Here is a 23,963-nt window from a genome sequence, read left to right as displayed (position 1 = left end):
TAAATTTACTACCATACTTAATATTTTAGTATTTAATGATATTATTACTATTTAATTTTAATGAAAACTAATACACAAATAATTATAGCTCAAAAAAGGAGAAGAAAAAACAAATATTCTCAACATGTGAAAATCAAAAGTCTAGTTTATGTTAATTTTTATGTGACTCAAGTTTTTAAATGCTGCCTACTTGATTTTTTTCCTTCATGACACAATTATTTTTAATTACTCATAAATTTAGCAAATATTCATTGAAAATCTGTTATGGCCAGAAAATATACACTTGATAGTGTGTAAAGAGTGGTATATACAACAGACACATCCCTGACTGACAGACATATATGTTGATTAAACAGTACAAATGTATAAATGAAGAATGTTATAAAGGGAAAGAATTTAATGCTATGAGAAAGTATCAATGCCTCTCTTTGTGACCAGGTCCTGGGTGCAAGAGTGCACAGGCCATGGAATTGGTGTCAATCACAGTGCTACCAGTTATGAATTGTGTGACCTTGGCCAAGTTTATTTAAACAAAAACATGCTAATCTTTCAGAGTAGAATTATAGCCTTAGCCATAATTCTGTTGACCTACTTCTCTTCAATAGTCATTAACCAACATGTATTCTTTTAAAAAATTTTTATTGATTGATTTGAGTGAAAGAGGGGGGTGGTGCAGAGGAATCGATTTGTTGTTCCAATTCGTTTTGCATTCACTGGTTGATTCTTGTACGTGCCCTGGCCACGACTGAACACGCAACCTTGGCATGTTGGGATGATGCTCTAACAAACTGAACTACCCGGCCGTGGCCACTAATATATGTTCTTAGCTAAACATCCCCAAAATAGTATATCACAAGCATAAAAATTTTAAGTAATTTAAGACCACCCTGTCTAGGCTTCTTAGTTCATTAACAAAGACTAGTCTAATTAAATTAAACTAATACAAAATACTTAAAATGATCAAACGATTACTTTTAGTTAGGCAGTCCACAAAGTGCCAAGATAAAAATTTCTGTAATAGTTTGGAATGTTGCAGCTTGCAGTAATGATGGGTCAGACTATTAAACATCTATGGCTTCTGTAAGGGAAGTACAACCAAATCAGTGTGTAGAAATGTGGACAAGTGCCTCAAAGTTAATCCCACTTAAATTAATGTATGTGGAGATTTCCTTGTAAACATAAGTCAGCTCTGAGTTTATTTCACTTCTTTTCTGCTTTATTAACAGTTCTTGAAAGTCGTTACTATAAACATGTCCAGTCTTCCAAACTTTTTCTCTTCTGTATGTCTGCATACTAAAAGTGCTCAAGTAAGATAGTAGTTTAGAGGCTTCTTTGTGAAGAACATTGCTGCCAAATAGAAGCAGCAGTGTTATTCATAAGTGACTGCAGACATCATTATCTCCATGCAAGCACAAGCTCACTTAAGTACTGGTCTTCGGACACATTGCACCTGTAACTACTAGAGAAGAAAAAGCTTCACAAAGGGTATGATTATAGAAGTATCAGGACTCTACACCCCCAAACAGTGTCCTTTCCTGGTGAAAAGCACCCAAGATTCATTAACCAAAGAACTTGTTCAGATTTTCTTTCTATGCTTACATTAAAGTCTAAATAGCATTAGGAGAGGTAAAGTCGTGTCATAAATTCACAAAAAAGTATAAATAATGGACAGCTAGTAAATCCTTTATAGTAGATTTCAACCGGATGGTGCATAAGTTTATCTTACGGGCCCTTTTATCTAAAAGGGGAGAGAGTAACATAGAAAATTTAAAAGTTACAAAAATAGAAACAGTTTTTGAAAAATGGCAAAAAGTTTTTGAAAAATGGCAAAGACGGGAATAATAACTGAAACACACACACACACAAAACACTGCAGATTGGTGAGGACTTTCTAAAAAGTATACATTTTCAACATAAAATGTATAAGCCGTATATTGAAAATATATTATGCAAACAGAAATAAATTGATATAGAAAGGTAACTGACTAAATGAAATAAACCACCTAATGACCACTAGAGGCCCAGTGCATGATTGAATCATGCACGTGTAGGGTGCCCTACACACTTTCGCTTTCGATCACAGGGGAGCTGGGTGCCTGTCCGCTGGTGCACCAGGCGCCGGAGGCTTCTGAAAGGCCTGGTGCCTGAGCGGACAGGCATCCAGCTCCCACGCTTTCCTTTCGATCGCTGGTGCACCAGGCCTTTCAGAAGCCTCTGGCGTGGCGGAGTCTTCTGAAAGGCCTGCTGCCTAAGCAGACAGGCACCCAGCTCCCACACTTTTGATGGTCCGCGTGGCAGGACGTCAGCTCGCTGCCCCAGAGGCCCCTTCTGTACCGCAGCACAGACATGGCGCAGACGCTGAGCTCGTGCCGCTGCTGGCGACGCAGCTCAGCATCCCGCCAGCCCAATCAGCTACCCGGGCCACCCCGAGTCCCGCCCCCCCGCGCCTCCTGGCCAATCGTGGGCATAGCGAAGGTACAGTCAATTTGCATATTTGTCTATTATTAGGTAGGATCATTTTGACTGTGTGGAGAACAGGATATGTAGAGCCAGGATAGAGCTGTGAGAAGGGGAAGTGTTGGTACCAGACTAGTGGCCAGAAAGTAGGTATCAAGTGGTCATATATGGAACATGTTTTGAAGAAAAAACAAATGAAATATGCTGATAGACTGGCCTTGGGGTTAAAGAGAAAAAGTAGAATTAAGGATATTCTTTGAGTAAATAGAGACACACTGAAATAGTAAATCTATATATATAAAAGGCAAAGCGACTGTCCAACCGTCCAACTGGTAGCTATGACACGCAATGACCACCAGGGGGCAGACACTCAATGCAGGAGCTGCCGAGCTTGGTGACTTGGCAGTGGTGGTTCTCAGGTGATGCACCCCAGAACCAGAGAGGAGAGAGCCTGATTCCAGGGTGCATCACCTGAGAACTGCCCTCTCACAATCTGGGACCCCTCGGGGATGTCGGAGAGCTGGTTTGGGGCCTGATCACTCCACAGACGCCCTTCAAGCCGCAGGGCCGCCCCAAGTGCAGTTGCCAGGGAGGAACCGCGTGTGGTTGGCTCTAGGGCATGTCTGGCCCATCTCGCCCAGTCCCGCCCCGCCGGCCACCTTCTAATTAATTTCTTTTCAATGTGCACGAATCTGTGCACCGGGGCACTAGTACTGAAATAAGGAAAACCAAAGAAGAGTGGCTTAGTGAGTAAGACAACACAATCAAAGGTTTGGTTCTAGTCATTTAAAGATGAGAGGCTTATTAGACATTCAAATATGACTAGTATATAAATGAAGGAGAGAAAAAAGGACATAAGAAAATAAATCATCCCAGCTGGCATTGCGCAGTGGTTGAGCATCAACCTATGAACCAGGAGGTCACAGTTTGATTCCTGGTCAGGGCACGTGCCCAGGTTGCGGGTTCCATGCCCAGTGTGGGACAGGCAAGAGGCAGCCAATCAATGATTCGCTCTCATCACTGAGGTTTCTATCTTTCTCTCCCTCTCCCTTCCTCTCTGAAATCAATAAAAATATATTAAAAATTAAGAAAATAAATCAAAATTAAGAAAGAATAGGAACTAGAGATAATAAATAAAATGTACTGTGAGCCAAACTATGACATAACGTTTTTTCAATCCTAAAGCTTAGTAATAATACATCCATTCACTCAATCAACAAGTATTTATTGTAACTACTCTAGGCATGGTTCTAAGAGCTTGAGATGTAAATCTTTCCTACTTGTCCTTTGTACTATCCTAGTTTTTAGACACATGGAATAAATGCATTTTCTGACATCACTTCTGTAATAAAATTCCATAAATCATTGGATTATATATTGAAAGACAGTCCACTGTTTAATTTTCGCAATATCACAACATATAAGTAAGGAGGTTATTATGTAGATAATTTTTCAGTGAACCAGTTGTTTTGTTTTCTAAATAGCAGGCGAATCCTACCCAATTTTAGATTTCTGTTAACAATAAAATGTTCTAATTTGAATAATAATATTTATAATCTTATTGTTCCATTGAAATAATAAAATGCAAATGTGAATCAAATGATCTCAGAACCAAGGTTTCCAAACATGCAAAATGGATGAAAGCATAAACATCATGACCACAGCAGAAAAGATAACTTTTTCATGATAAAAAAAAATGTATGCCTTGGGAAATTAAATGGTACATGCAAAGTGGTAGAGATGAGTCTCAAAAAATATATTACACAGCTTGCAGGTGGGGGTGCAATATTCTCTGGGTTTCTGTATAAATAATGTCTGGATTCCCCTGGTTCCCCTGCGGTGGGGACAAAGACACCACCACGGTCACTGCACTCAGCACACCCTGGCAGCCGACGGGGTTCCCTACTGCCTTCTACTTGCTTGGACAGTGAATCAGCATTCTAATCCGTGAAGTAATAATCTCTAGTTGTGGCATCTGGTACCCTCTGCCTGGACCTACCACCACATCTCATCATTCCTTCCCATTTCACTTGGGCTCTCAATTTCTAGACTGATTTTTGCCTTAAACATCCTCTGAAGTTCCTGATAGCTTGGCTTCTAATCCCTCGGTTCCTCTGACCTCACAAAAAATAACTCATTAGCCAGTTTGGCAATCTGGGGCCCAGACTTTGTTCCAGAATTCTGACTGGCCTTTCGTTTATCTGCATCATCTAATACCGTGATGCTGGTGCTGACCTCCTCCTCGATAAATATTTTTCATGAAGGCAGAAGCTCCTAAGGACACTTAAATCCCTCTTTCTGATATAAACACTTGTCTGTATAATGGCAAAAATGGATTTCCCCCCAAACAACAACAAAAAAGAAAGTCTACCTTTTAACCTCTTAGTTTAGAAGAGAAATAAAAGTTCTATTATTTAATGGACCTTTAAAACAGTTTTGTGAAACAAGCCTGTGCATTTGTCAGGAGAAACTATTGTCAGTACTTCAAACATTCTGATTCAAATAGCACAGATAATGTAAACGAACTTTAATCTTCTTGCAAATGTCTGCAACAAGAGAAAGGATGGGAGGAAAAAACCACATTGGCTCTTGATGTTACATTTTATAGGCAATCCTTTGCTTCTTGGCTGATTAAAACGCTGATTCTCTGGTTCTTTGCTTATTTAATGAGGATCCCCTTAAATGCCACTGTCATTTATAGAGCATACACTCCAAGAAGGTTGCCTAAAAGACTTTACCTCAAAGGCCTGAAAGGTCAGCCCGACATAGTAGCCTTCTGACACCGTTATTTTCCACACACATTCTTTCATCGGTCTGTAATCATCGGGATAATTAGGAGACTGAATCTGTCCTTCATTTTTACGTATCTCACCTCCACAGATTGCTGGGGAAAGCAAAAAATAAATAAGTAAATCTAGACATGACATTTCATTTTCTTCTAAAAATAACATTTTAGTTCAGTGCCTGTAGCTGAGTAATTCCATAAAAACCAGGTTATAAAAATCCAAGTTGGCCGGTTATACTGTTGTAAAAATTTAGATTGTTAAAAAAAAAAGCCCCCCAAATTCTAGCCACTTAACTATAAATATTAGATAGTAGTCAGCACAGGCATATATGCTTTTTAAATCACCACATCCTTACTCAAAATAAAAAGCATATTTTTAACACTTAAAACCTTGAGAGATTTTACAAGTTTCGTGTGAGTCTGCTCTGTGATTCCCCGAGCTGCTTCTTTCGGTGTTTTGACCTCAGGTAAAAAGAGCTGATGAGGAGAGAAGCTGCACAGAACTCTGTCCCTGGCAGTGGGCTAGTGTCATGTGCTCAACATCTGTGGCTCCTTCCAAATAATCCTTTTCACTGCCATGCAGTTAATCTTTGAAACAAAATGCCTCCATTTACTTAAATGTTTAAGGGAAGCAGAAGTCTGCCGTCTTCTAAATTTCCTAAACCCCTGTCCGAGCAGAGGCAGGCGCAAGAAGGGCCTCCTCCACCCACAGCCAGGCAGGAGCAGAGCAAGCCAGGGGCACAATGCCCGTGTATTGTCTTCGAGAAGGATAGAACAAAGCGCCCAGCAGATTCTTCCTTGAATGCTGACCCTCTCCTTTAGACAAAGCGTGCTCCAGAAATGTGCACAATCACTTTCTGTGCAGTTTCCTCTAACAGAGCATTTCAGCGGTGCAGGCACCAAACAGACACAAATTCAATGCGAAGGAAAATGGTAAGTTCTTCACAATATTCTAATATTATCACGAAAAAAAAAACACACCATTTGCAGTTTAAGAACTCTTGTACCCTTTTTTCCCCAGTACACATCCCTGAGTACATTTATATGTTACTACATCAATGGTACTAAAAATGCAATTTACATTCACTAGGTATTTTTATTAAAAATCATCCTTGTGAATATTATAACACAAAGTTTCAAAAACTTATAATTAAAATACAGCTACAATATCACTGTACTGAGTTTGTATATTTATTTTTTTTTGGTTTTTATTCTCCTATGTTTTTGAGAGAAAGCATATTTCTATTAAGAGCTCCTTAGAGGAAGTAACCTGTAAAACTCAATGTGACTTGCCTTCATAGAGAGCTGCAAAGCCTTTTCCTACCCAATTACTGCTGCTCCGAAACTCAATCCACATTCTGCTGTCTGTAGATGTAAGAACTTCAGGCAATTTGTCCCCACAGAATCTGCCTAAAAGAAATAAAACAATAAAGAGAGACTCCTAAATATGACTCTGTATTCTAATTGCTTTCCACAGTAAAAAAAAAAAAAATATATATATATATATGACCTGATTTGGTTCCTATCACTATCCTTAGTAACTAGAACCATAACTTCACCTTACTATTTACTTACTAGTGGTAGATAAATAAACCAATCCCTTTGTGTCTATTTATAAAATATTAGAACATATCCTCAGATTAACCACCTTTCAGTATCTTTATTCTGTAGAATGAAGACATAGCTAGTTCAAAAGACATACTTGTAAAAAGTCATGTGGGGACATCAAGGTGGGGAATATTATTCTATGAAGAACAGAAAAAAAGTACAAATGATGCTGGGAAGCCCGTTTAAATTGTCAGTCTGGTCATTCGTAGGGGAGTAACTTGGTTAAGGCTATGCCTCAGCTCAAAGTGGAGTTCCTTGTCTAGCCAGGTTCAGTGATGACTCATCAGAGGAGCTGACACGCTGCTCTGAGGATCTCATGCTACTGCATACACCCCATCTCATCTACAACGCTACAATCTGCAGTGATAGTAGGCAGAATGGCAAGTAGTATCAGAAACATGGAATATAAGTTCTAACATTTTTATAACTGTGTATCCATAGGCAAGAACAACACCAAAGAATATAATAAATCCTGTCATGTCTGCCTTCTTCCCTCAACCCTCCACAAATACTCATTACACAATGTCTGCCACTGTGCGGTAAAATTCCATGAGATAACAAAATGGTTAAATTTGACAACACACATGAAATTATTCTACAAACAATAATACATTGTCATCCAATTTTTGCGTGTCCTTGGCAAAGATGTACGTGGCTTTAGTATATTTAAAACGGCAGTCAACGTGAAACAAATTCATAGTAACAGCGAACAGGTGAGGGACTGTGTTCCTAACTGGCAAAGCACAACTCGGGCATGTAAAAGAGTGAAATGTTTCTTCCACTGTAATGTGCTTATGAATTGCCAGGGCTGTGCAATACAGTCTCTAATTCTGGAGGGATGGCGTGGACATAAATTTCTACATTTTTAACAACCTTCCTAGTGATTCTGATGTTGCCAGTTCGGTGACTACTAGGAGGGACAAGGTTTTGGAGGAAATAGTGGTGAGAGCTTTCCACATAAAACCTCGGATCCGACCAGGGCAGTGTGGACCCTCAGACACCACTGCTGAGGGTGCGATTGAAGGAAGTGTTCTCCAATGTTTTAATTTACATTTGATTCTCCAATATGAGTTCAATGAAATGTTTTCTTTGGGACGTACATACATGTATCACAAATTGCTTCATCTAGGCTAAGAATCCAAATGTTCCTGACAATGTTTTCCTCAACCTCAATTCATTTGAATTTTTATGTCTCCTCACTTTTTAAACATTTTTACAGTGTTCTCTCTTGGACTTCCTAAGGCTGCTGTCACTTTTAACATAACAATGTCCATGCAATAGGTTTTAGATGGTAAGAAAAAAGATCTGTATGGTACATAAATGCAAGTGAGAAAAGCTACTTCTAAGAATAAAGGTAAAGTCACAATCTAAAAAAAAAAAAATCAATAGATGCTGACATGCCAACAGCTCTCACCTTTATGTAAAGCAGGGCAACAGGAAAATGCCTCATGCAAGTTAATGGTGTGGTCTGTGGTTTCACGTTGGCAGCAGACTTCCCTGAGCATCAAATGTGAGCTATGATTTATGACACAAACTACAGATGTCTCTTCCCAGCCACAATAAACTCTCTGAGAAGCAAAACTGTGTCGTTTACAGTACCAGCTAATGTGCTTGGCATAGGAAACCAGCTACCAACTGCTGTACCTAACAGCTCACATTCTGCTGCCTGAGCAAGCGCAAGCACACACACACACACACACACACACACACACACACACACACACACACATACACTTTACCTGATGTTCTCATTAAAACTATGATTTTTAAAATTAAAACTACAGAAACACTGTGATGAGTAGTCACTATAAGCATAATAGCTGTGAACGCTACTCTAAGTCATTATTCTAAATCCGATCTGAGTACTACCTCATATTTGAAGCTAGTTTAAATCAATCTACTTATTTATTTGTCGTATTTTTGCTGTGGTTTAAAAAAGAATAATAAAATTAATATGTTGGTCACATACAATTTTAACTCTAAGATGACTCTTGAAAGAATCAATAGTCTTTAGGCAGGACAGACTATATGCATGGCCACAGAGAAGGTAACTGATCTCTTACCAAGGAGAGCTGATTTCCTCCAGTACCCATCTCTTACTTCAATGTAGTCATACCAGCACAAACTACTTTTGTATAAGTCCATCGTGGTAAAATTTAAAACGATCTGCAAAACAAAGCAAAACAGGACCAAGTAAAAATGATTGTAACTGCACATGGTAATTTGATTCTTGGAGGTTAGGAAGCCAGGGCTACTGTGAAAACAGATGCTAATTTATTTTCTACATTAGTATTCTCTTAATTATTTTTCTTTACAAATACCACACACACACACACACACACACACACACACACACAAACACCACCCTGATTTTCTCATTCTCACTATGTTTAATAATATAAAAGCAGAAACATTTTAGCAACTAAAGCAGTTTCTGTAAATTTGACCAACTGTAAAACAAACAGAAACCTTTATTCATATAGTTTATTTTGAATTTTCTAAGATAAACATGACTTAAACCATGAAACATTCTTATTTTGCCATAAATGTCCTTTTTAATAATTTATTTCAAAGATGATCAGACATATATAATCATGTTAAAAATAACCACCATGTGCCATATTCCAAGAACATAATATTATTGTGTGTGTTGAAATGTTCAAGAACAGCTCTAGAATTTGAATTTGTCCATGTAACTATAATCAAAGGCAGATGTCACTATACTTCTCTAGATCCAAGAATATATATTCAAAGATCTTTCAAGTTATATCTTCCACACGACTCTTTATTCTGTACTTTTCTTTGAGATGCTGCTGCTCTTTGTGATGATAATTCAAGAACAGCTCTTGGCAAGACAATTTCCTTACTTCTTTATAAAAAGACTTTACTTTTCAAATATGTAACTCTTTTTATTACTTCATTACATCCAAAGAAGAGTCAAACTAATGAGAAACTCACCTACCTGATGAAAAATAGTACATTTGGAAAATATTTTTTTATATTCTAAAACTCATTCTGGCCTAGCCAGTGTGGCCCAGTAGTTGAGCATCGACCTATGGACCAGGAGGTCACGGTTTGATTCCTGGTTAGGGCACAAGCCTGGGTTGCAGGCTCAATCCCCAGTATGGGGCACATAGGAGGAAGCCATTCAATGATTCTCTTTCATCATTAATGTTTCTATCTCTCTCTCTCCCTCTCCCTTCCTAAAATCAATAAAAATATATTTTTAAAAAAACACACAACTCATTCTCTTTTCTGCTTAAAACAGCTAAGATGATTAACCTGTTATTTATTCCAGAAAATGAAAAAGGCTTAGGCTATAAGCAACAAATTATAAGTATTTGAAATGCTTCTAATATAAAACTATAGTTTGTAACAATACACAAAGAATCTTTTGTGATGATATAAAAATCTAGATGTAAGAGAACTCGCAAGGAATGACTAAAAAAAGGAAGAAAAAAATATATCAATCAATCCTGAATCCATATTCAAGAAATTACTACCATTTTTGTGTTAGAAAACATGTACTTCTCTCCTTTCTTGATTTTTAACAGAAAGTTAAGTACTAATTAAGGCAAACCAATCCTAACTAGCTCACTTTTTCCAAGAATGAAGATACAGCATAATAATAAATATTTTTCATGGCACCTTTTATCTCAGCATCACAATGATCACCCATAATATTGTACAGCAAAGTTGGCTATACTTGCATATGTAAATAATCAATTTACGGAAATAGAAACTAAGAATTTATCAAACTACAATGAAAGCCAAGTGTACCTAATAATGGCATTAACATTTCACCATTAAATTGAATGCATTTCAATTTCTTTAAATGTACTTTCTAGATTACAAAGAGATGAAGTCTACTTAGGATTTAAAAATAGAGACACACTTTAAAAATGTAATACAGTAGATGTGGCATAATTTGGTTTTAAGAAAATGATTCATTTATTTTTATCTACCTTATTCATAGTTTTTCTTTTTCCTTTGCTTTTCTTCTCTTGCACCTAATTTTATCATTCCAAATATCTTCAAAAATGTTTACAAAAATGTCCAAAAGAGCCAAGGATAAAGGGCTTATCTTTTCCTTTCTTTGTAAATAATCCTCAACAGTTGACTATCAAAATGCATTATTTCTGAACTGTTTTTCTGAAGATCCCAAAATGTTTCTCCTCTATTTCTGAATACCAATACAACATTAAGTCATTCTTAGGACATAATTGGGAAATAATTTCTGGTTTTTCTCAGGGAATACTACCAGTGTTAAGTTTCATTCACATTTGTATTTCCCATATGGCAATCACCAGGGATTCAAGTCTGTATGGCCATACAAGAATTCCTTTATTACAGCAGAGTTGGCACAGCTAGAATACAGACACGAACAGTAGACCCCAAGGCTTATTTTTTGCCTTCCCTCTTGGGTTTAAAGGGGAGTTTTATACTAGTGTAAAAATAATTCAATCTCCTCCTCAATGGGGTAAAAAAGATAAGCTAAATTGGAAGTATGTATATCATCAAATTTTATTCAGAATTGAAACAATATGTTTGGATTGCTAACAAATAGTTAATATTTGAAGTCTGGAACACACACACACACACGTTTGGAAAGAGAATAACTCTAAACAGAAAAGTTTCCTATCTTGTTTTTAATCTTCTATTTTAAACGCCAAGCACCATAGAGAAACAAAACTGGCTTACTTTAATATAAAACACAAAGCCCGTTCAAAACAGAAAATGTAATAAAGATAGATTTTCTAAAAATCAAATCGGAGGGCTCTGATGTAGAAGTAAAATGCTGGCCCTTTCCTAAGGTTGCTAGCAGAATCCATACGTGAATTATAAACCATAAGCACTGGAAAATACATGATTGTTTTATATTATACTATTTTATGCAAATATGTTGCATCTTTTTTCAAAGAATGGCAAAATAAAAACTACTGAGCACAATTATATAGACGTTTTATTTCTTACAAGTATTACCATTTATTCATGTGAGATTATCCATAGTTCCCTTGAAAAAGGTGATTGAGGGAGATATAAGGAACAATTTTAAGATTTCCTGTTATCAATCAAGAGTTTTATTTGTTATTCTGTGAAGTTAAATTGATATAATTGTGGTGGAGTTTGCTTATTAAAAATTGTGCTTTCCAATGATGCAGAGAAAGTGAAGAATATTGAAGAAAGATGGATCAATAGTCTAGGGACCAGATGTTTGTACGTCTTCAGAGGAAGATGTAATCAATGAACTTTTGTCAGAATGATGAAGATGTTATTGATTACCTAAACTAATTCCATGAGCACCACAGAAAGATCAACTAGCACATTTATACCTTATTGTGCTGAGGATGGGGAAGATATTACAAATCTTGTCAATTATACTGATAGTATGAAGTGGTTCTTTGGAAAGAGATATTAGAATCAAAAGCAGTAAATTAAACAGCCTTCTGGCCTCAGCCAGAAGCAGCTTAGGAAAGTCTTATAAACTCCCTAGGGAAACTACAGTTTTTTTTCTCAGAAATAAGACTAGGAGCAGAACAGGGATCAGTAAACTATACCCAATGCACCAAATCCAGCCCACAGCCAGTTTTTATACAGAAAGTTTTGTTGGAAACATTCCTTTACATATTGTCCAGGACTAAACAATAGAACCGAGTGTTTGAAACAGACTGTACAGCCTGCAGAGCTAAAAATATTTACTGTATATCATTTCCAAAAAAATGTGCCAATTCCTGGAATAACTGATCACTAAATTTTTGTTCAGCTTTGAACTGTATCATGCTAAAGGGAACAGTTTGCATCTTTTCCTACATCTAGAAGCCGACTGTCATTGGGAGTCAGAAAGCCAGGATTAAAGTTCTAGCTTCTCAGTTTGTTAGTTTACTTAAAATTTCTGAGTTCGAATGAATTTTGTCACTGTAAAATGGAAGTCATCATATCAAGCGGCTCTCAGCACAATTAAATCCGAAGGACTTACTTGGATAATGTGTAGAAAACACTAATAATCTCAAGAATTGTTAAGATTCTCCTATATTATTATTATTTCCATGGTACATATTCAGGCATCTCTCACAAGATAAATGCTAAAACAGTTATGAAAAAAAATCCAATTTACTTAATCCAGCTACACTGGGAAACACAAAAATGTAGGCTCAATTTTGTTGTCATCAATTCTTACCCAAGGACATTTTTTCCATTGATTTTTTTTTTAAAGGAAGAATGGAAGGAAAGGAGGGATGGAGGGAGGAAGAGAGAGAGAGAGAGAGAGAGAGAGAGAGAGAGAGAGAGAGAGAGAGAGAGAGAGAGAGAGAAACATGGATGTGAGAGAGACATATCAATTGGTTGCCTCCCACAATCACTCTGACTAGGGCCAGGAATTGAGCCTGCAACTAAGGTACGTGCCCTTGACCAGAATCAAACCCTAGACTCTTCACTCTGTAGGCAGACACTCTACCTGCTCAGCCTCACTGGCTAGGACAATATAGGTTCAACTTTAAATTTTCTCAGGAAAATCAACATGTCAAAGTAAAGGATTTTTACTTTAAAATATAAAGAATGGACAAGAAAGCTTGTGGCCTTGGTTCAAGGCCCTGCCTTACAACAGACTAGTTGTCTGACTCAGATAGATCCCTAATCCCATCAGGGATTAACTATATGACAGGTAAGAAACAGGAGTTAAATTATACTATGAAAATAATTTTTCTGCTTAAACATATGTGATACCTGAATTTTTAAATTTTGATTTATCATTGCCAACTACTCACAGGGTCTTTTTAAAAAAAGTAATAGATTTTATTATTTCTGAAGTCATATATATATATATATATATATATATATATATATATACAGTACATAATTAGTAGAGGTTTCATTTAGTGATTATATACTTTGCTGCAAACAGTTTGCAGAAATCCCATTTGGTACAAATTAATTTTTTGTTATATTTAGTATATATATTTTATTATTGCTGACACTATTACAGATAATCCCCATTTCCCCCACCTTTGCCCACCACCACCCAGCCTCTGCCCCCCTCTCTCCTGGCCTTCACTGCACTGTTGTCTGTGTCCATGAGCTATGCATAGATGTTCTACCTCCCTTTCCTTAATTCCCACTCCAACTTTATATCCAATCAATTGCAATTTCTATAGATGATACTCTGCAAAAATGTTCTCCTCCTTCCTTTTTCAGTCAGTGCTCTCCATGTTTTTCTGAATTAACTGCACTAACTCCAAGATCTGAGCTCTCCTATCTCTGCAAATCCATGATAAGTTGTATCTTGCTTTCGTCAACTATTTTTCAGAGCTTGCCTATGAAATCACTAGGTATTGTCCTTGATATATGTGCATAAGATTCCTGATAGCAAAGATTTCTTTCACACACCAGAAGACACATTTTAATGGAATCAACAATTTATCTATACAGCAATTGCTAGATTTAAGCAGTGCCTTTGCCAATATAAACATTATACTGTAAATTGACCCCATATGTGTAAACTGTTAGATGAGTGGTTAACAAGACTTTTTTTTTTTTTTGCAAAATTAAAGTAGTCAAATGATAGCTTTAAAATGGGTTACACAGGAAAAGAAAAAATGCTAACTGTATTCAATATGTAAGAAGTCTATCCTTGTTAAAAGATCAATCAGTTCTGAGGGATGGAAGAATCGATATTGTATGCTTTTATCAGCTCAACAAGGCTACATTCTCAGCTGCACAACCTGGACTGTTACCAGCATGTCCTGTGCAATATAAAAAACAGCCTCAGATTGGACAGGACTCTGTCTTTACCTTGGCAGGCTTAGTCTTACAAAGACAAACACATGCACTGACAATCTTATTTGTGTGTGTGTGTGGTAAAATAGCCTATATAATAAAGAGGTAATATGCAAATTGACCCTCATGCCCTCGCACAAGATGGCCGCACCCATGTGGTCAAAGATGGCCGCCACAAGATGGCCGGCAGGGGAGGGTAGTTGTGAGCAATCAGGCTGGCAGGGAAAGGCAGTTGGGGGTAACCAGGCCTACAGGGGAGGGCAGGTTGGGGTGACCAGGCCTACAGGGGAGGGTAGTTGGGGGTGACCAGGCTGGCAGGGGAGGGCAGTTAGGGGCGACCAGGCTGGCAGGGGAGGGCAGTTGGGGGCAACCAGGCCTGCAGGGAAGGGCAGTTGGGAGGGGGGGCAGGCCTACAGAGGAGGGCAGTTGGGGGCAAACAGGCCTACAGGGGAGGGCAGTTGGGGGTGACCAGGCTGGCAGTGGAGGGTAGTTGGGGGCAACCAGACTGGCAGGGGAGGGCATTTGGGGGGACCAGGCCTACAGGGGAGGGCAGTTGGGGGCGACCAGGCCGGCAGGGGAGCAGTTAGGTGTCTATCAGGTTGGCAGGGGAGTGGTTAGGGGGTGATCAGGCTGGAAGGCACACAAGCGGTTGGGAGCCAGCAGTCCTGGATTGTGAGAGGGATGTCCGACTGCCAGTTTAGGGATCGGGCCTACACCAGCAGTCGGACATCCCCTGAGGGGTCCCAGATTGGAAACGGTGAAGGCTGGGCTGAGGGACACCCCCCTCCAGTGCACGAATGTCGTGCACTGGGCCTCTAGTACATAACATAAAATTTACAATTTTAACCATTTCAAGTGTACAGTTCTGTAGCATTACATACATTCATATTGTTGTACAATAATACTTATTTTTTTTAAATGACATACTCCCACCCTGGCTGGTATTGTACAGTAGATAGAGTGTTGGCCCAAGCACCAAAGGGTTGTGGGTTCAATTCCCAGTCAAGCACACATACCTGGGTTTGGTTCCCAGCCCTGGTCAGGGTGTGTGCAGGTGGCAACCAATCAAAGTGTCTCTCTCACATTGATTTTTTCTCCCTCCCTCCTTTCCTGCTTCGCTTCCACTATCTTTAAAAATCAATGGAAAAAATATCCTCTGGTGAGGATTAACTAACAAATAAATTTAAAAAATGAATAAATGATATTCTTTCCTGCACAAAATAATATATGCTTATCACAGAAAATAAAAGAAGGCCCTAGCCAGTTTGGCTCAGTGGATAGAGCATTGGCCTGCCAACTGGGAGGTTCTGGGCTTGATTCTGGCCAAGGGCACATGCCTGGGTTGCGGGTTCAATCCCCACTAGTGGGCATGCAGGAGGCAGCCAATCAACGAGTCTCTCTCATCATTGATGTTTCCATCTCTCCCTCTCCCTGCCTCTCTGAAATCAATAAAGAAATATATTTAAAAAAAAAGAAAAGAAAATAACAGAAGAAATGAGCCCTAGCTGGTTTGGCTCAGTGGATAGAGCATCAGCCTGCAGACTGAAGGGTCCTGGGTTCAATTCTGGTCAAGGGCACATGCCTGGTTGTGGGATTGATCCCCTGGAGGGGATATGCAGGAGGCAGTCAATCCGTGATTTCCTCTCATCATTGATGTTTTTTTTCTATCTCTCTCCCTTCCTCTCTGAAATCAATAAAAATATTTTTAAAAAAGAAGAAATGAAACCTATATATAAATTCAACAAGGAGAAATAAGCATTGTTTTGGTATATATTCTTCCATAATTTTGTCTCTAACGTATGTATTTTAAAAATTAGATATTTTCAAGCCTCTGACTTTTAACCTACTTATTAAATTTTCCAATATATTGAAAACATTGTCCTCTAGTTCCAGGAAACACACAGTCTTAAAAAAAAAGAATGTTTGTAACACAGGTGCCATGATGTTTCTAGATAATAACTCATGTGATAATCTTCAGGGAGATAAATTTAATGACATTTTATATTATGTTTTATTCCTTCTTAATGAGCATGATTTGATAAAGAAATTATCAATAGGTCTTTCACTTTTACATTGGCCATTCTGAATATTTTTGTAAAATAGAATGTTTGATCTTTTAAAACCCATTATAAATTTTTGAACTATTTAGTCTTTTATTTGATTAATCAAACAAGAATAAAAAAATAAAGCAAATTAAATTTGAAAAATGAACCTTTGCACTTATGTGAGAGTAAAAGAGAACTCTTGATGTTATAAACTACCTTCTCCCCTGGGGTCACAGAGATTCTCCAGATGCAGTGTGTGTAAGAAGGGTAGCCATTGGGAAATCCTGGAGAGGAAAGGTTGCCGTTGGACTCTTGTAGGGTTTCTCCACATGCTGAAATAAAAAACAACAACAACATATATTTGATTTTTTTTAAAGATAAAATCTATTATTTCCTAAAAAATATAAGATCATTTTGAATTTTAATGAAAGGTATGGGCATCACAATTAAAACCTTGAGTCTTTTAGTGTTAGACAAGAGTATGTATTTGTATTTTATAAAATACTTTCGCTTTCTAAATTATTTATTTTTATGTCTCTCATAAAAATTTCACTATACCTAATAGGATCCCTAGGGTTGACCAAATCACGAGATTAGGAGATCAATAATCTGGCCTGTAGAAAGTCCTTCCTCCTGGAAACCTCTGCCATTCCTTCCCAAGGAGCCAGTAGCCAACTTGTAAATGACCCATATTTTGATTCAGGACAGTCGCTACCTTGTTGATGTGGCTCTGGGACCACATGAAACATTCCACCAACATATTCAATGTAAATTGAGGCTAAATTCAATTTACACTGAATTATTCCAAGTGAAAGTTGAAAAAAATCTTAACCAATAACTAATAAGTAATCCACAAAAGTGGTACCAAAATGTAATCACAATGAAAATTTTTCTCAAAATAAGCCCCCCGAAACGGAAAGATAAAAAAACATCATGATGCCCTGGCCAGTTTGGCTCAGTGGATAGAGCGTCGGCCTGCGGACTGAAGGGTCCCGGGTTCGATTCCGGTCAAGGGCATGTACCTTGGTTGCGGGCACATCCCCGGTGGGGGGTGTGCAGGAGGCAGCTGGTCGATGTTTCTCTCATCGATGTTTCCAGCTCTCTATCCCTCTCCCTTCCTCTCTGTAAGAAATCAATAAAATACATTTAAAAAAAAAAATCATGATGCCCTGGCCAGTTTGGCTCAGTGGATAGAGGGTCGTCCTGCGGACCGAGGGGTCCTGGGTTCAATTCTGGTCGGGGACACATGCCTGGGTTGTGGGCTCGGTCCAACGTGTAGGAGGCAGCCAATCAATGATTCTCTCTCATCATTGATGTTTCTATCTCTCCCTTCCTCTCTGAAATCAGTGAAAATATATATTAAAAAAAAAAAACATCATGGAAGACTCAAATTTTCCAACAGGATGTAGATGTTTATTTACTCTCTCTTTTCTGTTGATCATAAGTACAAATTGCTGGAAAAGCAATTACATTTTTCTCTTACTAAGCCTGTCTAATTTCTTGGAAGTAATTACTAGTCATCTGAAATAGCAAATTATCAGCTCCACAGCCTTCAGATCTGTATGATTGATATCTCTAGGGCCATTTCAACAAAGGCAAAAGCAGAGTGTAATTAGTTTATTGGTGCAGCCAAGGTCAGAGTCATTCTATAATGGGTTTTCCTGTTGTTTTGTAAGACATGGTATGAGCTACATGAACCTAGGATGCTTTAAGTATCCTTAATCCAAAAATAATTCCTCTGCTGCAGCCAGTCATCTTTAAACTTTTACTCAACAACAATGTGAAAGAGACTGAAATAAAAACTGAGATATTTCCATATGAGAGACCAATAGCTACCAGCAGCTCATTATATCCTTAGTAAGTTGTCAATGGTTTTGCATATCTTAAATGTAAAAAAGATGATGACTTTGAAAACACAAAATAGAGCTGCAAAAAGAGTCTGATACAATATAAATATTTCTTAGAAACACAGATATCATGTTTGCACAGCAGAGTAAATTTAAAGTAAGAGTAAGCAATGTTTATTCTGATAAAAGCAACTTTAGAACAAAACAAAAATGCTCATTGGTCAAAAATACACAATTCAGAACTTTTCATGAATCAAGAAGGGCACTTGATAAATATAATGTTACAAGAACCCTTAGAAAAATTAAAATGTGTTAAGATTTATGTATGCAAACAATGTGCTTCTCACTAAAGTCAGTTTAGATGCTAGATAATCATGTTGGAGTTGAGTGTGTTTCAATGAAAAGAGCTATAATTCACAACAATTTAAAAATAAATTCTATAATGATTGAAACATCCACTAAACTATATAGAATGTTGGTACTGTATTTCCTATAGTAGAATTAAAACAATGAAATATAGTTAATCCACAAACACATCAATAATGATATGATAAAAAAAACAGATTTTATAAATGAAAAACAAATATAACATATAATTCAAAAATAAATTTAATAAATATATAGCATCTGCTTATAATGCAAGAAGTACAAACAATAGTCAAGTTGTGGTAATTATTTTTCCATTTTCTTCAGTACATGTGGTTGTCCCAGGCTACCTAATTCCTACTAACAAAAGATTTTCAACCATTTTCCAAGCCATTTGTAGATTAATGCTCAGATATAAAGAGCAAACTTTATTATTAAAAGAATTAAAGAGAAATTACCAAGGAAAATGTGACAACACTAAGCTAAAATGCAGTCTGCCCATTTACTCTGCAAGGTATGTGGATGAGAAAACTGTTATGGTATTACTAATTATGTCATACAAGTAAGTCTTATAAGCTTCCACCTCAGTTTTCTCTTCTGTAAAGTGACTATCTGGTTGATATGTACTTCATAAAGTAGCTTTGTAAGGGTCAACTATTATGATGCCCTAAGGTATGACGTCTTCTTACATACCTTTTTCACAGACAGGAAGACTGTGGTCTTAATTGTAAGAATGTGTTTTTTAATTACAAATGCAGTCATATCCAGGAAAAAAAAGGTTTTAAAAATATGCAAAAAAAATTTATTATCACTTTCCTAATAGAAATTACTCTAAAACAAAACATAATTCAGAAGTTAAGCTTCTATCTCTCTAAGCAGATGACATGATCTTATATGTATAAAACCATAAAGATGCCACACATTCACACAAAAAAAAATTGTTAGAATTAATAAATTCAGCAAAATTGCAGGACAGAAAATCAACATACAAAAATCAGTTACATTTCCATACACTAACAACACAGGGAAAAAAATTAAAGAAAACAAAGTAATGGAAAGAAATTCTGTGTTCATGGATTTGAAGACTTAATATTGCTACAATTTCCATACCACCCAACATTACCTACAGATTCTATGCAATCTCTATCAAAATCCCACTGGCTTTTTTTGCAGAAATGAAAGAAAAAAGTCCTAAAATTCATATAGAACCACAAACTCTGAACAACTAAACAATCTTGAGAAAGAATAAATATGGAAGCTTCACACTTCTTGACTTCAAAACATATTATAAATCTACAGTAATCAAAACAGTGTGGTATTGTCATAAGATAGACATATAGAGCAATGGATCAGAATAGTCAAAAATAAGCCCACGCATATACAGTAAAATGATATTCAATAAGGGTGACAAGACTAAACAGTGGGGAAAGGACAGTCTCTTCAACAAATGGTGTTGGGGGAACTAGTTATACACATACAAAAAAATGAACTTAGACCTTTATCTTTCACTATTCACAAAATCAACACATAACATTTGTATTTAAAAGAAAGATATCCTTAGAAGTTTCTTTATTGGAAGGTATTTACCTTATATTCCTCATAATTTCACTGTTATTTGACATATTTAATTAAGAAAGAATTATGAAGATAATATTAGAGTTGATAGTTGGTATAAGTACAAAGTAGTTATAAACAATAAGGGCACTGGGCTACAGAAAAAATAAATGAAGAGAAAATGCAATTAAAGACCAGAAAAGCCACAACCTCGAATATCTACGTGTGGACAAGGTCAGGCCTCCTGTCAAGATTAAACTCTAAGGAACAGCTCTGTAAGATGCAGAAACAATAGAACTTTGAGCATAAACTGACACGGAATAAAAAAGTTGGGAGTAAAAAGTAGCCCAGTAGCTCTTATTGACTCTGTTCACCAGCAATTTCTAACAAAACAGCAAGACAGACTCCAAAGAAATATGCAGTTTATAAAACCCTCTTCTCTATTAAAAGCGAGAAACAACCAAGTGTCACTTTATAAATTCTTACTTTCTTAGGTGATTCTCAGATGAGTCATCCTATTTAGACTTCAGTGTATAATTGTGGATGGTCGCCACAATTCCACTGATGCACTTGGAGTTACTGTTAAACTGACAGCATCAGTGTAGCTGAACTGTATTTTGACAATGGCAAGTGTATGTTTATCAACATCATTAGTGCTCCCATTGTGAGGAAATTAAGAACCTTAAATACATAACCATAAACAGGGCTCAGAACTACCACCTATGAAAGAGAGAGAGAGAGAGAGAGAGACAGAGACAGAGACAGAGAGACAGAGAGACAGAGACAGAGATGGAAGGGATGGTTTCAGTGCTGAGAGGGACAGAGAAAGAACAGAAAGGGGGAGAGTTAGAAAAAGAGAGAGGGTGTTGCTTGGTGAGCATGAAGGATGGATGATTACTGGAATTAGTGGGGTGATCACACTGTAAGGTATAAAAATGTCCAATAGCTATATTGTACACCTGAAACTAATATAACCAACTTAAGATTGAACACCAACTATACTTAAATAAATAAAAAAAGTAAAAAATGAAAACAAAACAAAAAAATCAAGCCCAAGTCATTCTCAAAGACTTTGGGAATTAAAAGTTAACATATCTTTTTTTAAAATATAAACTGTATCTTTTAGTTCTCCCTTACTCCTTGCAATTTATAAGCTGCAATACAAAGACTTGCTTTTTATACTGCTTTAGAAACACAAGATATCTTCTTCATTAATGATGATGCTTGCATGCTGTGGTTTTTGCCATATTAAACAAAGCAATGTACATATTACTATACTAGAGGCCTGGTACACGAAAATTTGTGCACTGGGGGCGGGGGGGGGGGGGGGGAGGAGGTCCCTCAGCCCGGCCTGCCCTCTCACAGTCCAGAAGCCCTCAGGGGAAGACCTACTGCAGGGAGCGGGCCTAAGCCACAGTCTGGCCTCCCTCTGAGGGAGGTGACTGGGCCGATTAGGGGAAGGCGCCACCCCCATCACCCCACAGCTGCTGCCACTGCTGGCTACCGCAGCTGCTGGCCCTCCTTGGCTCTCGCAGCCACTGCGGCTTTGTCTGGAAGGACATCCAGAAGGATGTCTGGAAGACGTCCGGTCTATCTGATCCAATTAGCATATTACCCTTTTATTAGTATAGATTTCAAGTAAGAAAATAGCCCATTTCTCTAGTTAATGATTAAAGTCTCAAGTGAAAATTATGCTTACTAGTTATTTTCCTATTAATAACTAAAATATTCAAGAGCCATAGATTGAAAATTAAATTAGTGTCATACATGTGATTCTTTCGATTTCCACTGACTTGACTTTTCTACAATTCAGTGTGTAAATGCATCTCTAGTGTGCTCTTTTAAGTATAATGTACAGACATATATATTTAGAGAGACAATCAAAATGTTTTATATGGGAACTGTCCATTTATTTAGTTGCTATTAATCACATAATATTTTCCATAATTTTATATTTTGAAATTTAAAAAACATAGTTCATCCAATACTGCCAGAAATTAGCCAAGGATCACCCATGTCTTTTATCATAGTGGTGACATCTGCTTATAAATTCATCTTCCCTGTGAAAATTTAGATTTTAACAAATAAATACTACATAAGCATGTGTGTTTTACATAAACACATGGACAAAAAATCTGGAAAATCCATGTTAAGTAAAGTATGTTTCTTTGAAATAAGGTATTTTAGAGGATTTTGAGTGTACAGTAGGTGCATAGAATATACAACATTTCCAAATTGGAAGCTGACTCTTTTTTTTCCCTTGGGCCAATAAAGCACTAGTGTTCCCTTGGAGCTTTCTTATTAAGACCTTCCATTAAAATTTTTGATAACTTTATTCAGTAGAAAAAACAATCAGGACCTTCTATTAATCTTTCCCACAACTTTATCCAGTAGAAAAACAATCAGTAGCTCATTAGCAACATGGTTAGAACAAATTTTTTTACAACAAAGTTATCAATTCCAATAATTAAAATTTTAATTTATATACCATTAATGATAGGTACTTGCAAGGAAACATCAATCAGGACTCAAATCTGAAGTCTAACTAAAGGACATTGTTTTATATTGGCAAGGAGACTCAGCATTTGACAGTGATATCATGCAACTATTTAATAACTATCAGACAAACATGCTTTTTGGTCTTTTACTCCTTAAATTAAAAGAAATAAAACATACTATCCTTGTGCTTGAAATCTGATTTCTAGCAATTTGTTTTTAATTATATCAGTGGGTGTTCCAGAGTTCTCTCCTATTTCATTTTCTGATTACTGACTTTGAACCGAGTAAGTCACTTGCCAGCATGGAAAGAGACATGTAAACAGTTGAGTAAATCGTGGCTTATTCATCTGGAAGAGCACACTCTGGCACAATTACGCATCTGTGTTTGTATGGTGCAATACCTGGACATCTATACAGCTTTCTTGCCTGTGCAATATCTCCTTTGCTTAAACGGGTCCGCTGACCGATTGCAGGACGTATGCCATTATCATCACGAGAAGGGAGAATGGTGTCCAGAAACATCCCCCTAAAAAAAATCAGAAGAAAGCCACACATAAGTCACCCAGCTAAGACACATATACTTCTTACAAGTATTAGGATGTTTTTTCAAACTCAAGTCAATCAATGGGGAAAAACATCAGTGATGGGCTTTAAACAGTGTGTCAGACTTTCAAAACACTTTTATTAAAGTAGAAATAAAATGTGTGCTAAATACAGGGTGTTCCCCTAAAAGTATACATGCTTTAATAGCTGATAGTGCAGTTGACGTTTCTTTCTTTTCAGATTTAACCCATTGGAATTAATAAATTATTCAAATTGTGTATACATTTTTGGAACACCCTGTATGTATGCCTAACATCGAGTCAGTGATGATATTCACATTTTCCTTAGAAATGTATATTACATGATTTTCAAAATCTAGAATTCTATATAGTTCCCCGCTATATACACATGCCTTTTGTTTGGGTCTCTCAAGCAGATCTAAGAACCCCTTGGATTACCAAGTTGTAAAACAAGTCTTCCTCATGT

General features: G+C 37.1%; 1 protein-coding gene across 1 annotated transcript in view; it reads right to left on the bottom strand.

Moving 5' to 3' along the window:
• TLL1 (tolloid like 1) overlaps nucleotides 1-23,963 on the bottom strand; it is a 158,468-nt gene that overhangs the window by 40,838 nt on the left and 93,667 nt on the right. Inside the window, exons 8-12 of the mRNA XM_008144269.3 lie at nucleotides 23,336-23,460; nucleotides 16,885-17,000; nucleotides 8,914-9,016; nucleotides 6,536-6,652; nucleotides 5,196-5,341 (exon numbers count right to left, since the gene is read on the bottom strand). Of these exons, the coding sequence (XP_008142491.2) occupies nucleotides 5,196-5,341; nucleotides 6,536-6,652; nucleotides 8,914-9,016; nucleotides 16,885-17,000; nucleotides 23,336-23,460 (607 nt within the window). The remainder of the gene's footprint in view (nucleotides 1-5,195; nucleotides 5,342-6,535; nucleotides 6,653-8,913; nucleotides 9,017-16,884; nucleotides 17,001-23,335; nucleotides 23,461-23,963) is intronic.

This window comes from Eptesicus fuscus, chromosome 6 (assembly GCF_027574615.1).
Source record: "Eptesicus fuscus isolate TK198812 chromosome 6, DD_ASM_mEF_20220401, whole genome shotgun sequence".
NCBI lineage: Eukaryota > Metazoa > Chordata > Mammalia > Chiroptera > Vespertilionidae > Eptesicus > Eptesicus fuscus.
The sequence above is the reverse complement of the archived record's forward strand: the minus strand, read 5'-3'. Positions and strand labels throughout refer to the sequence as shown.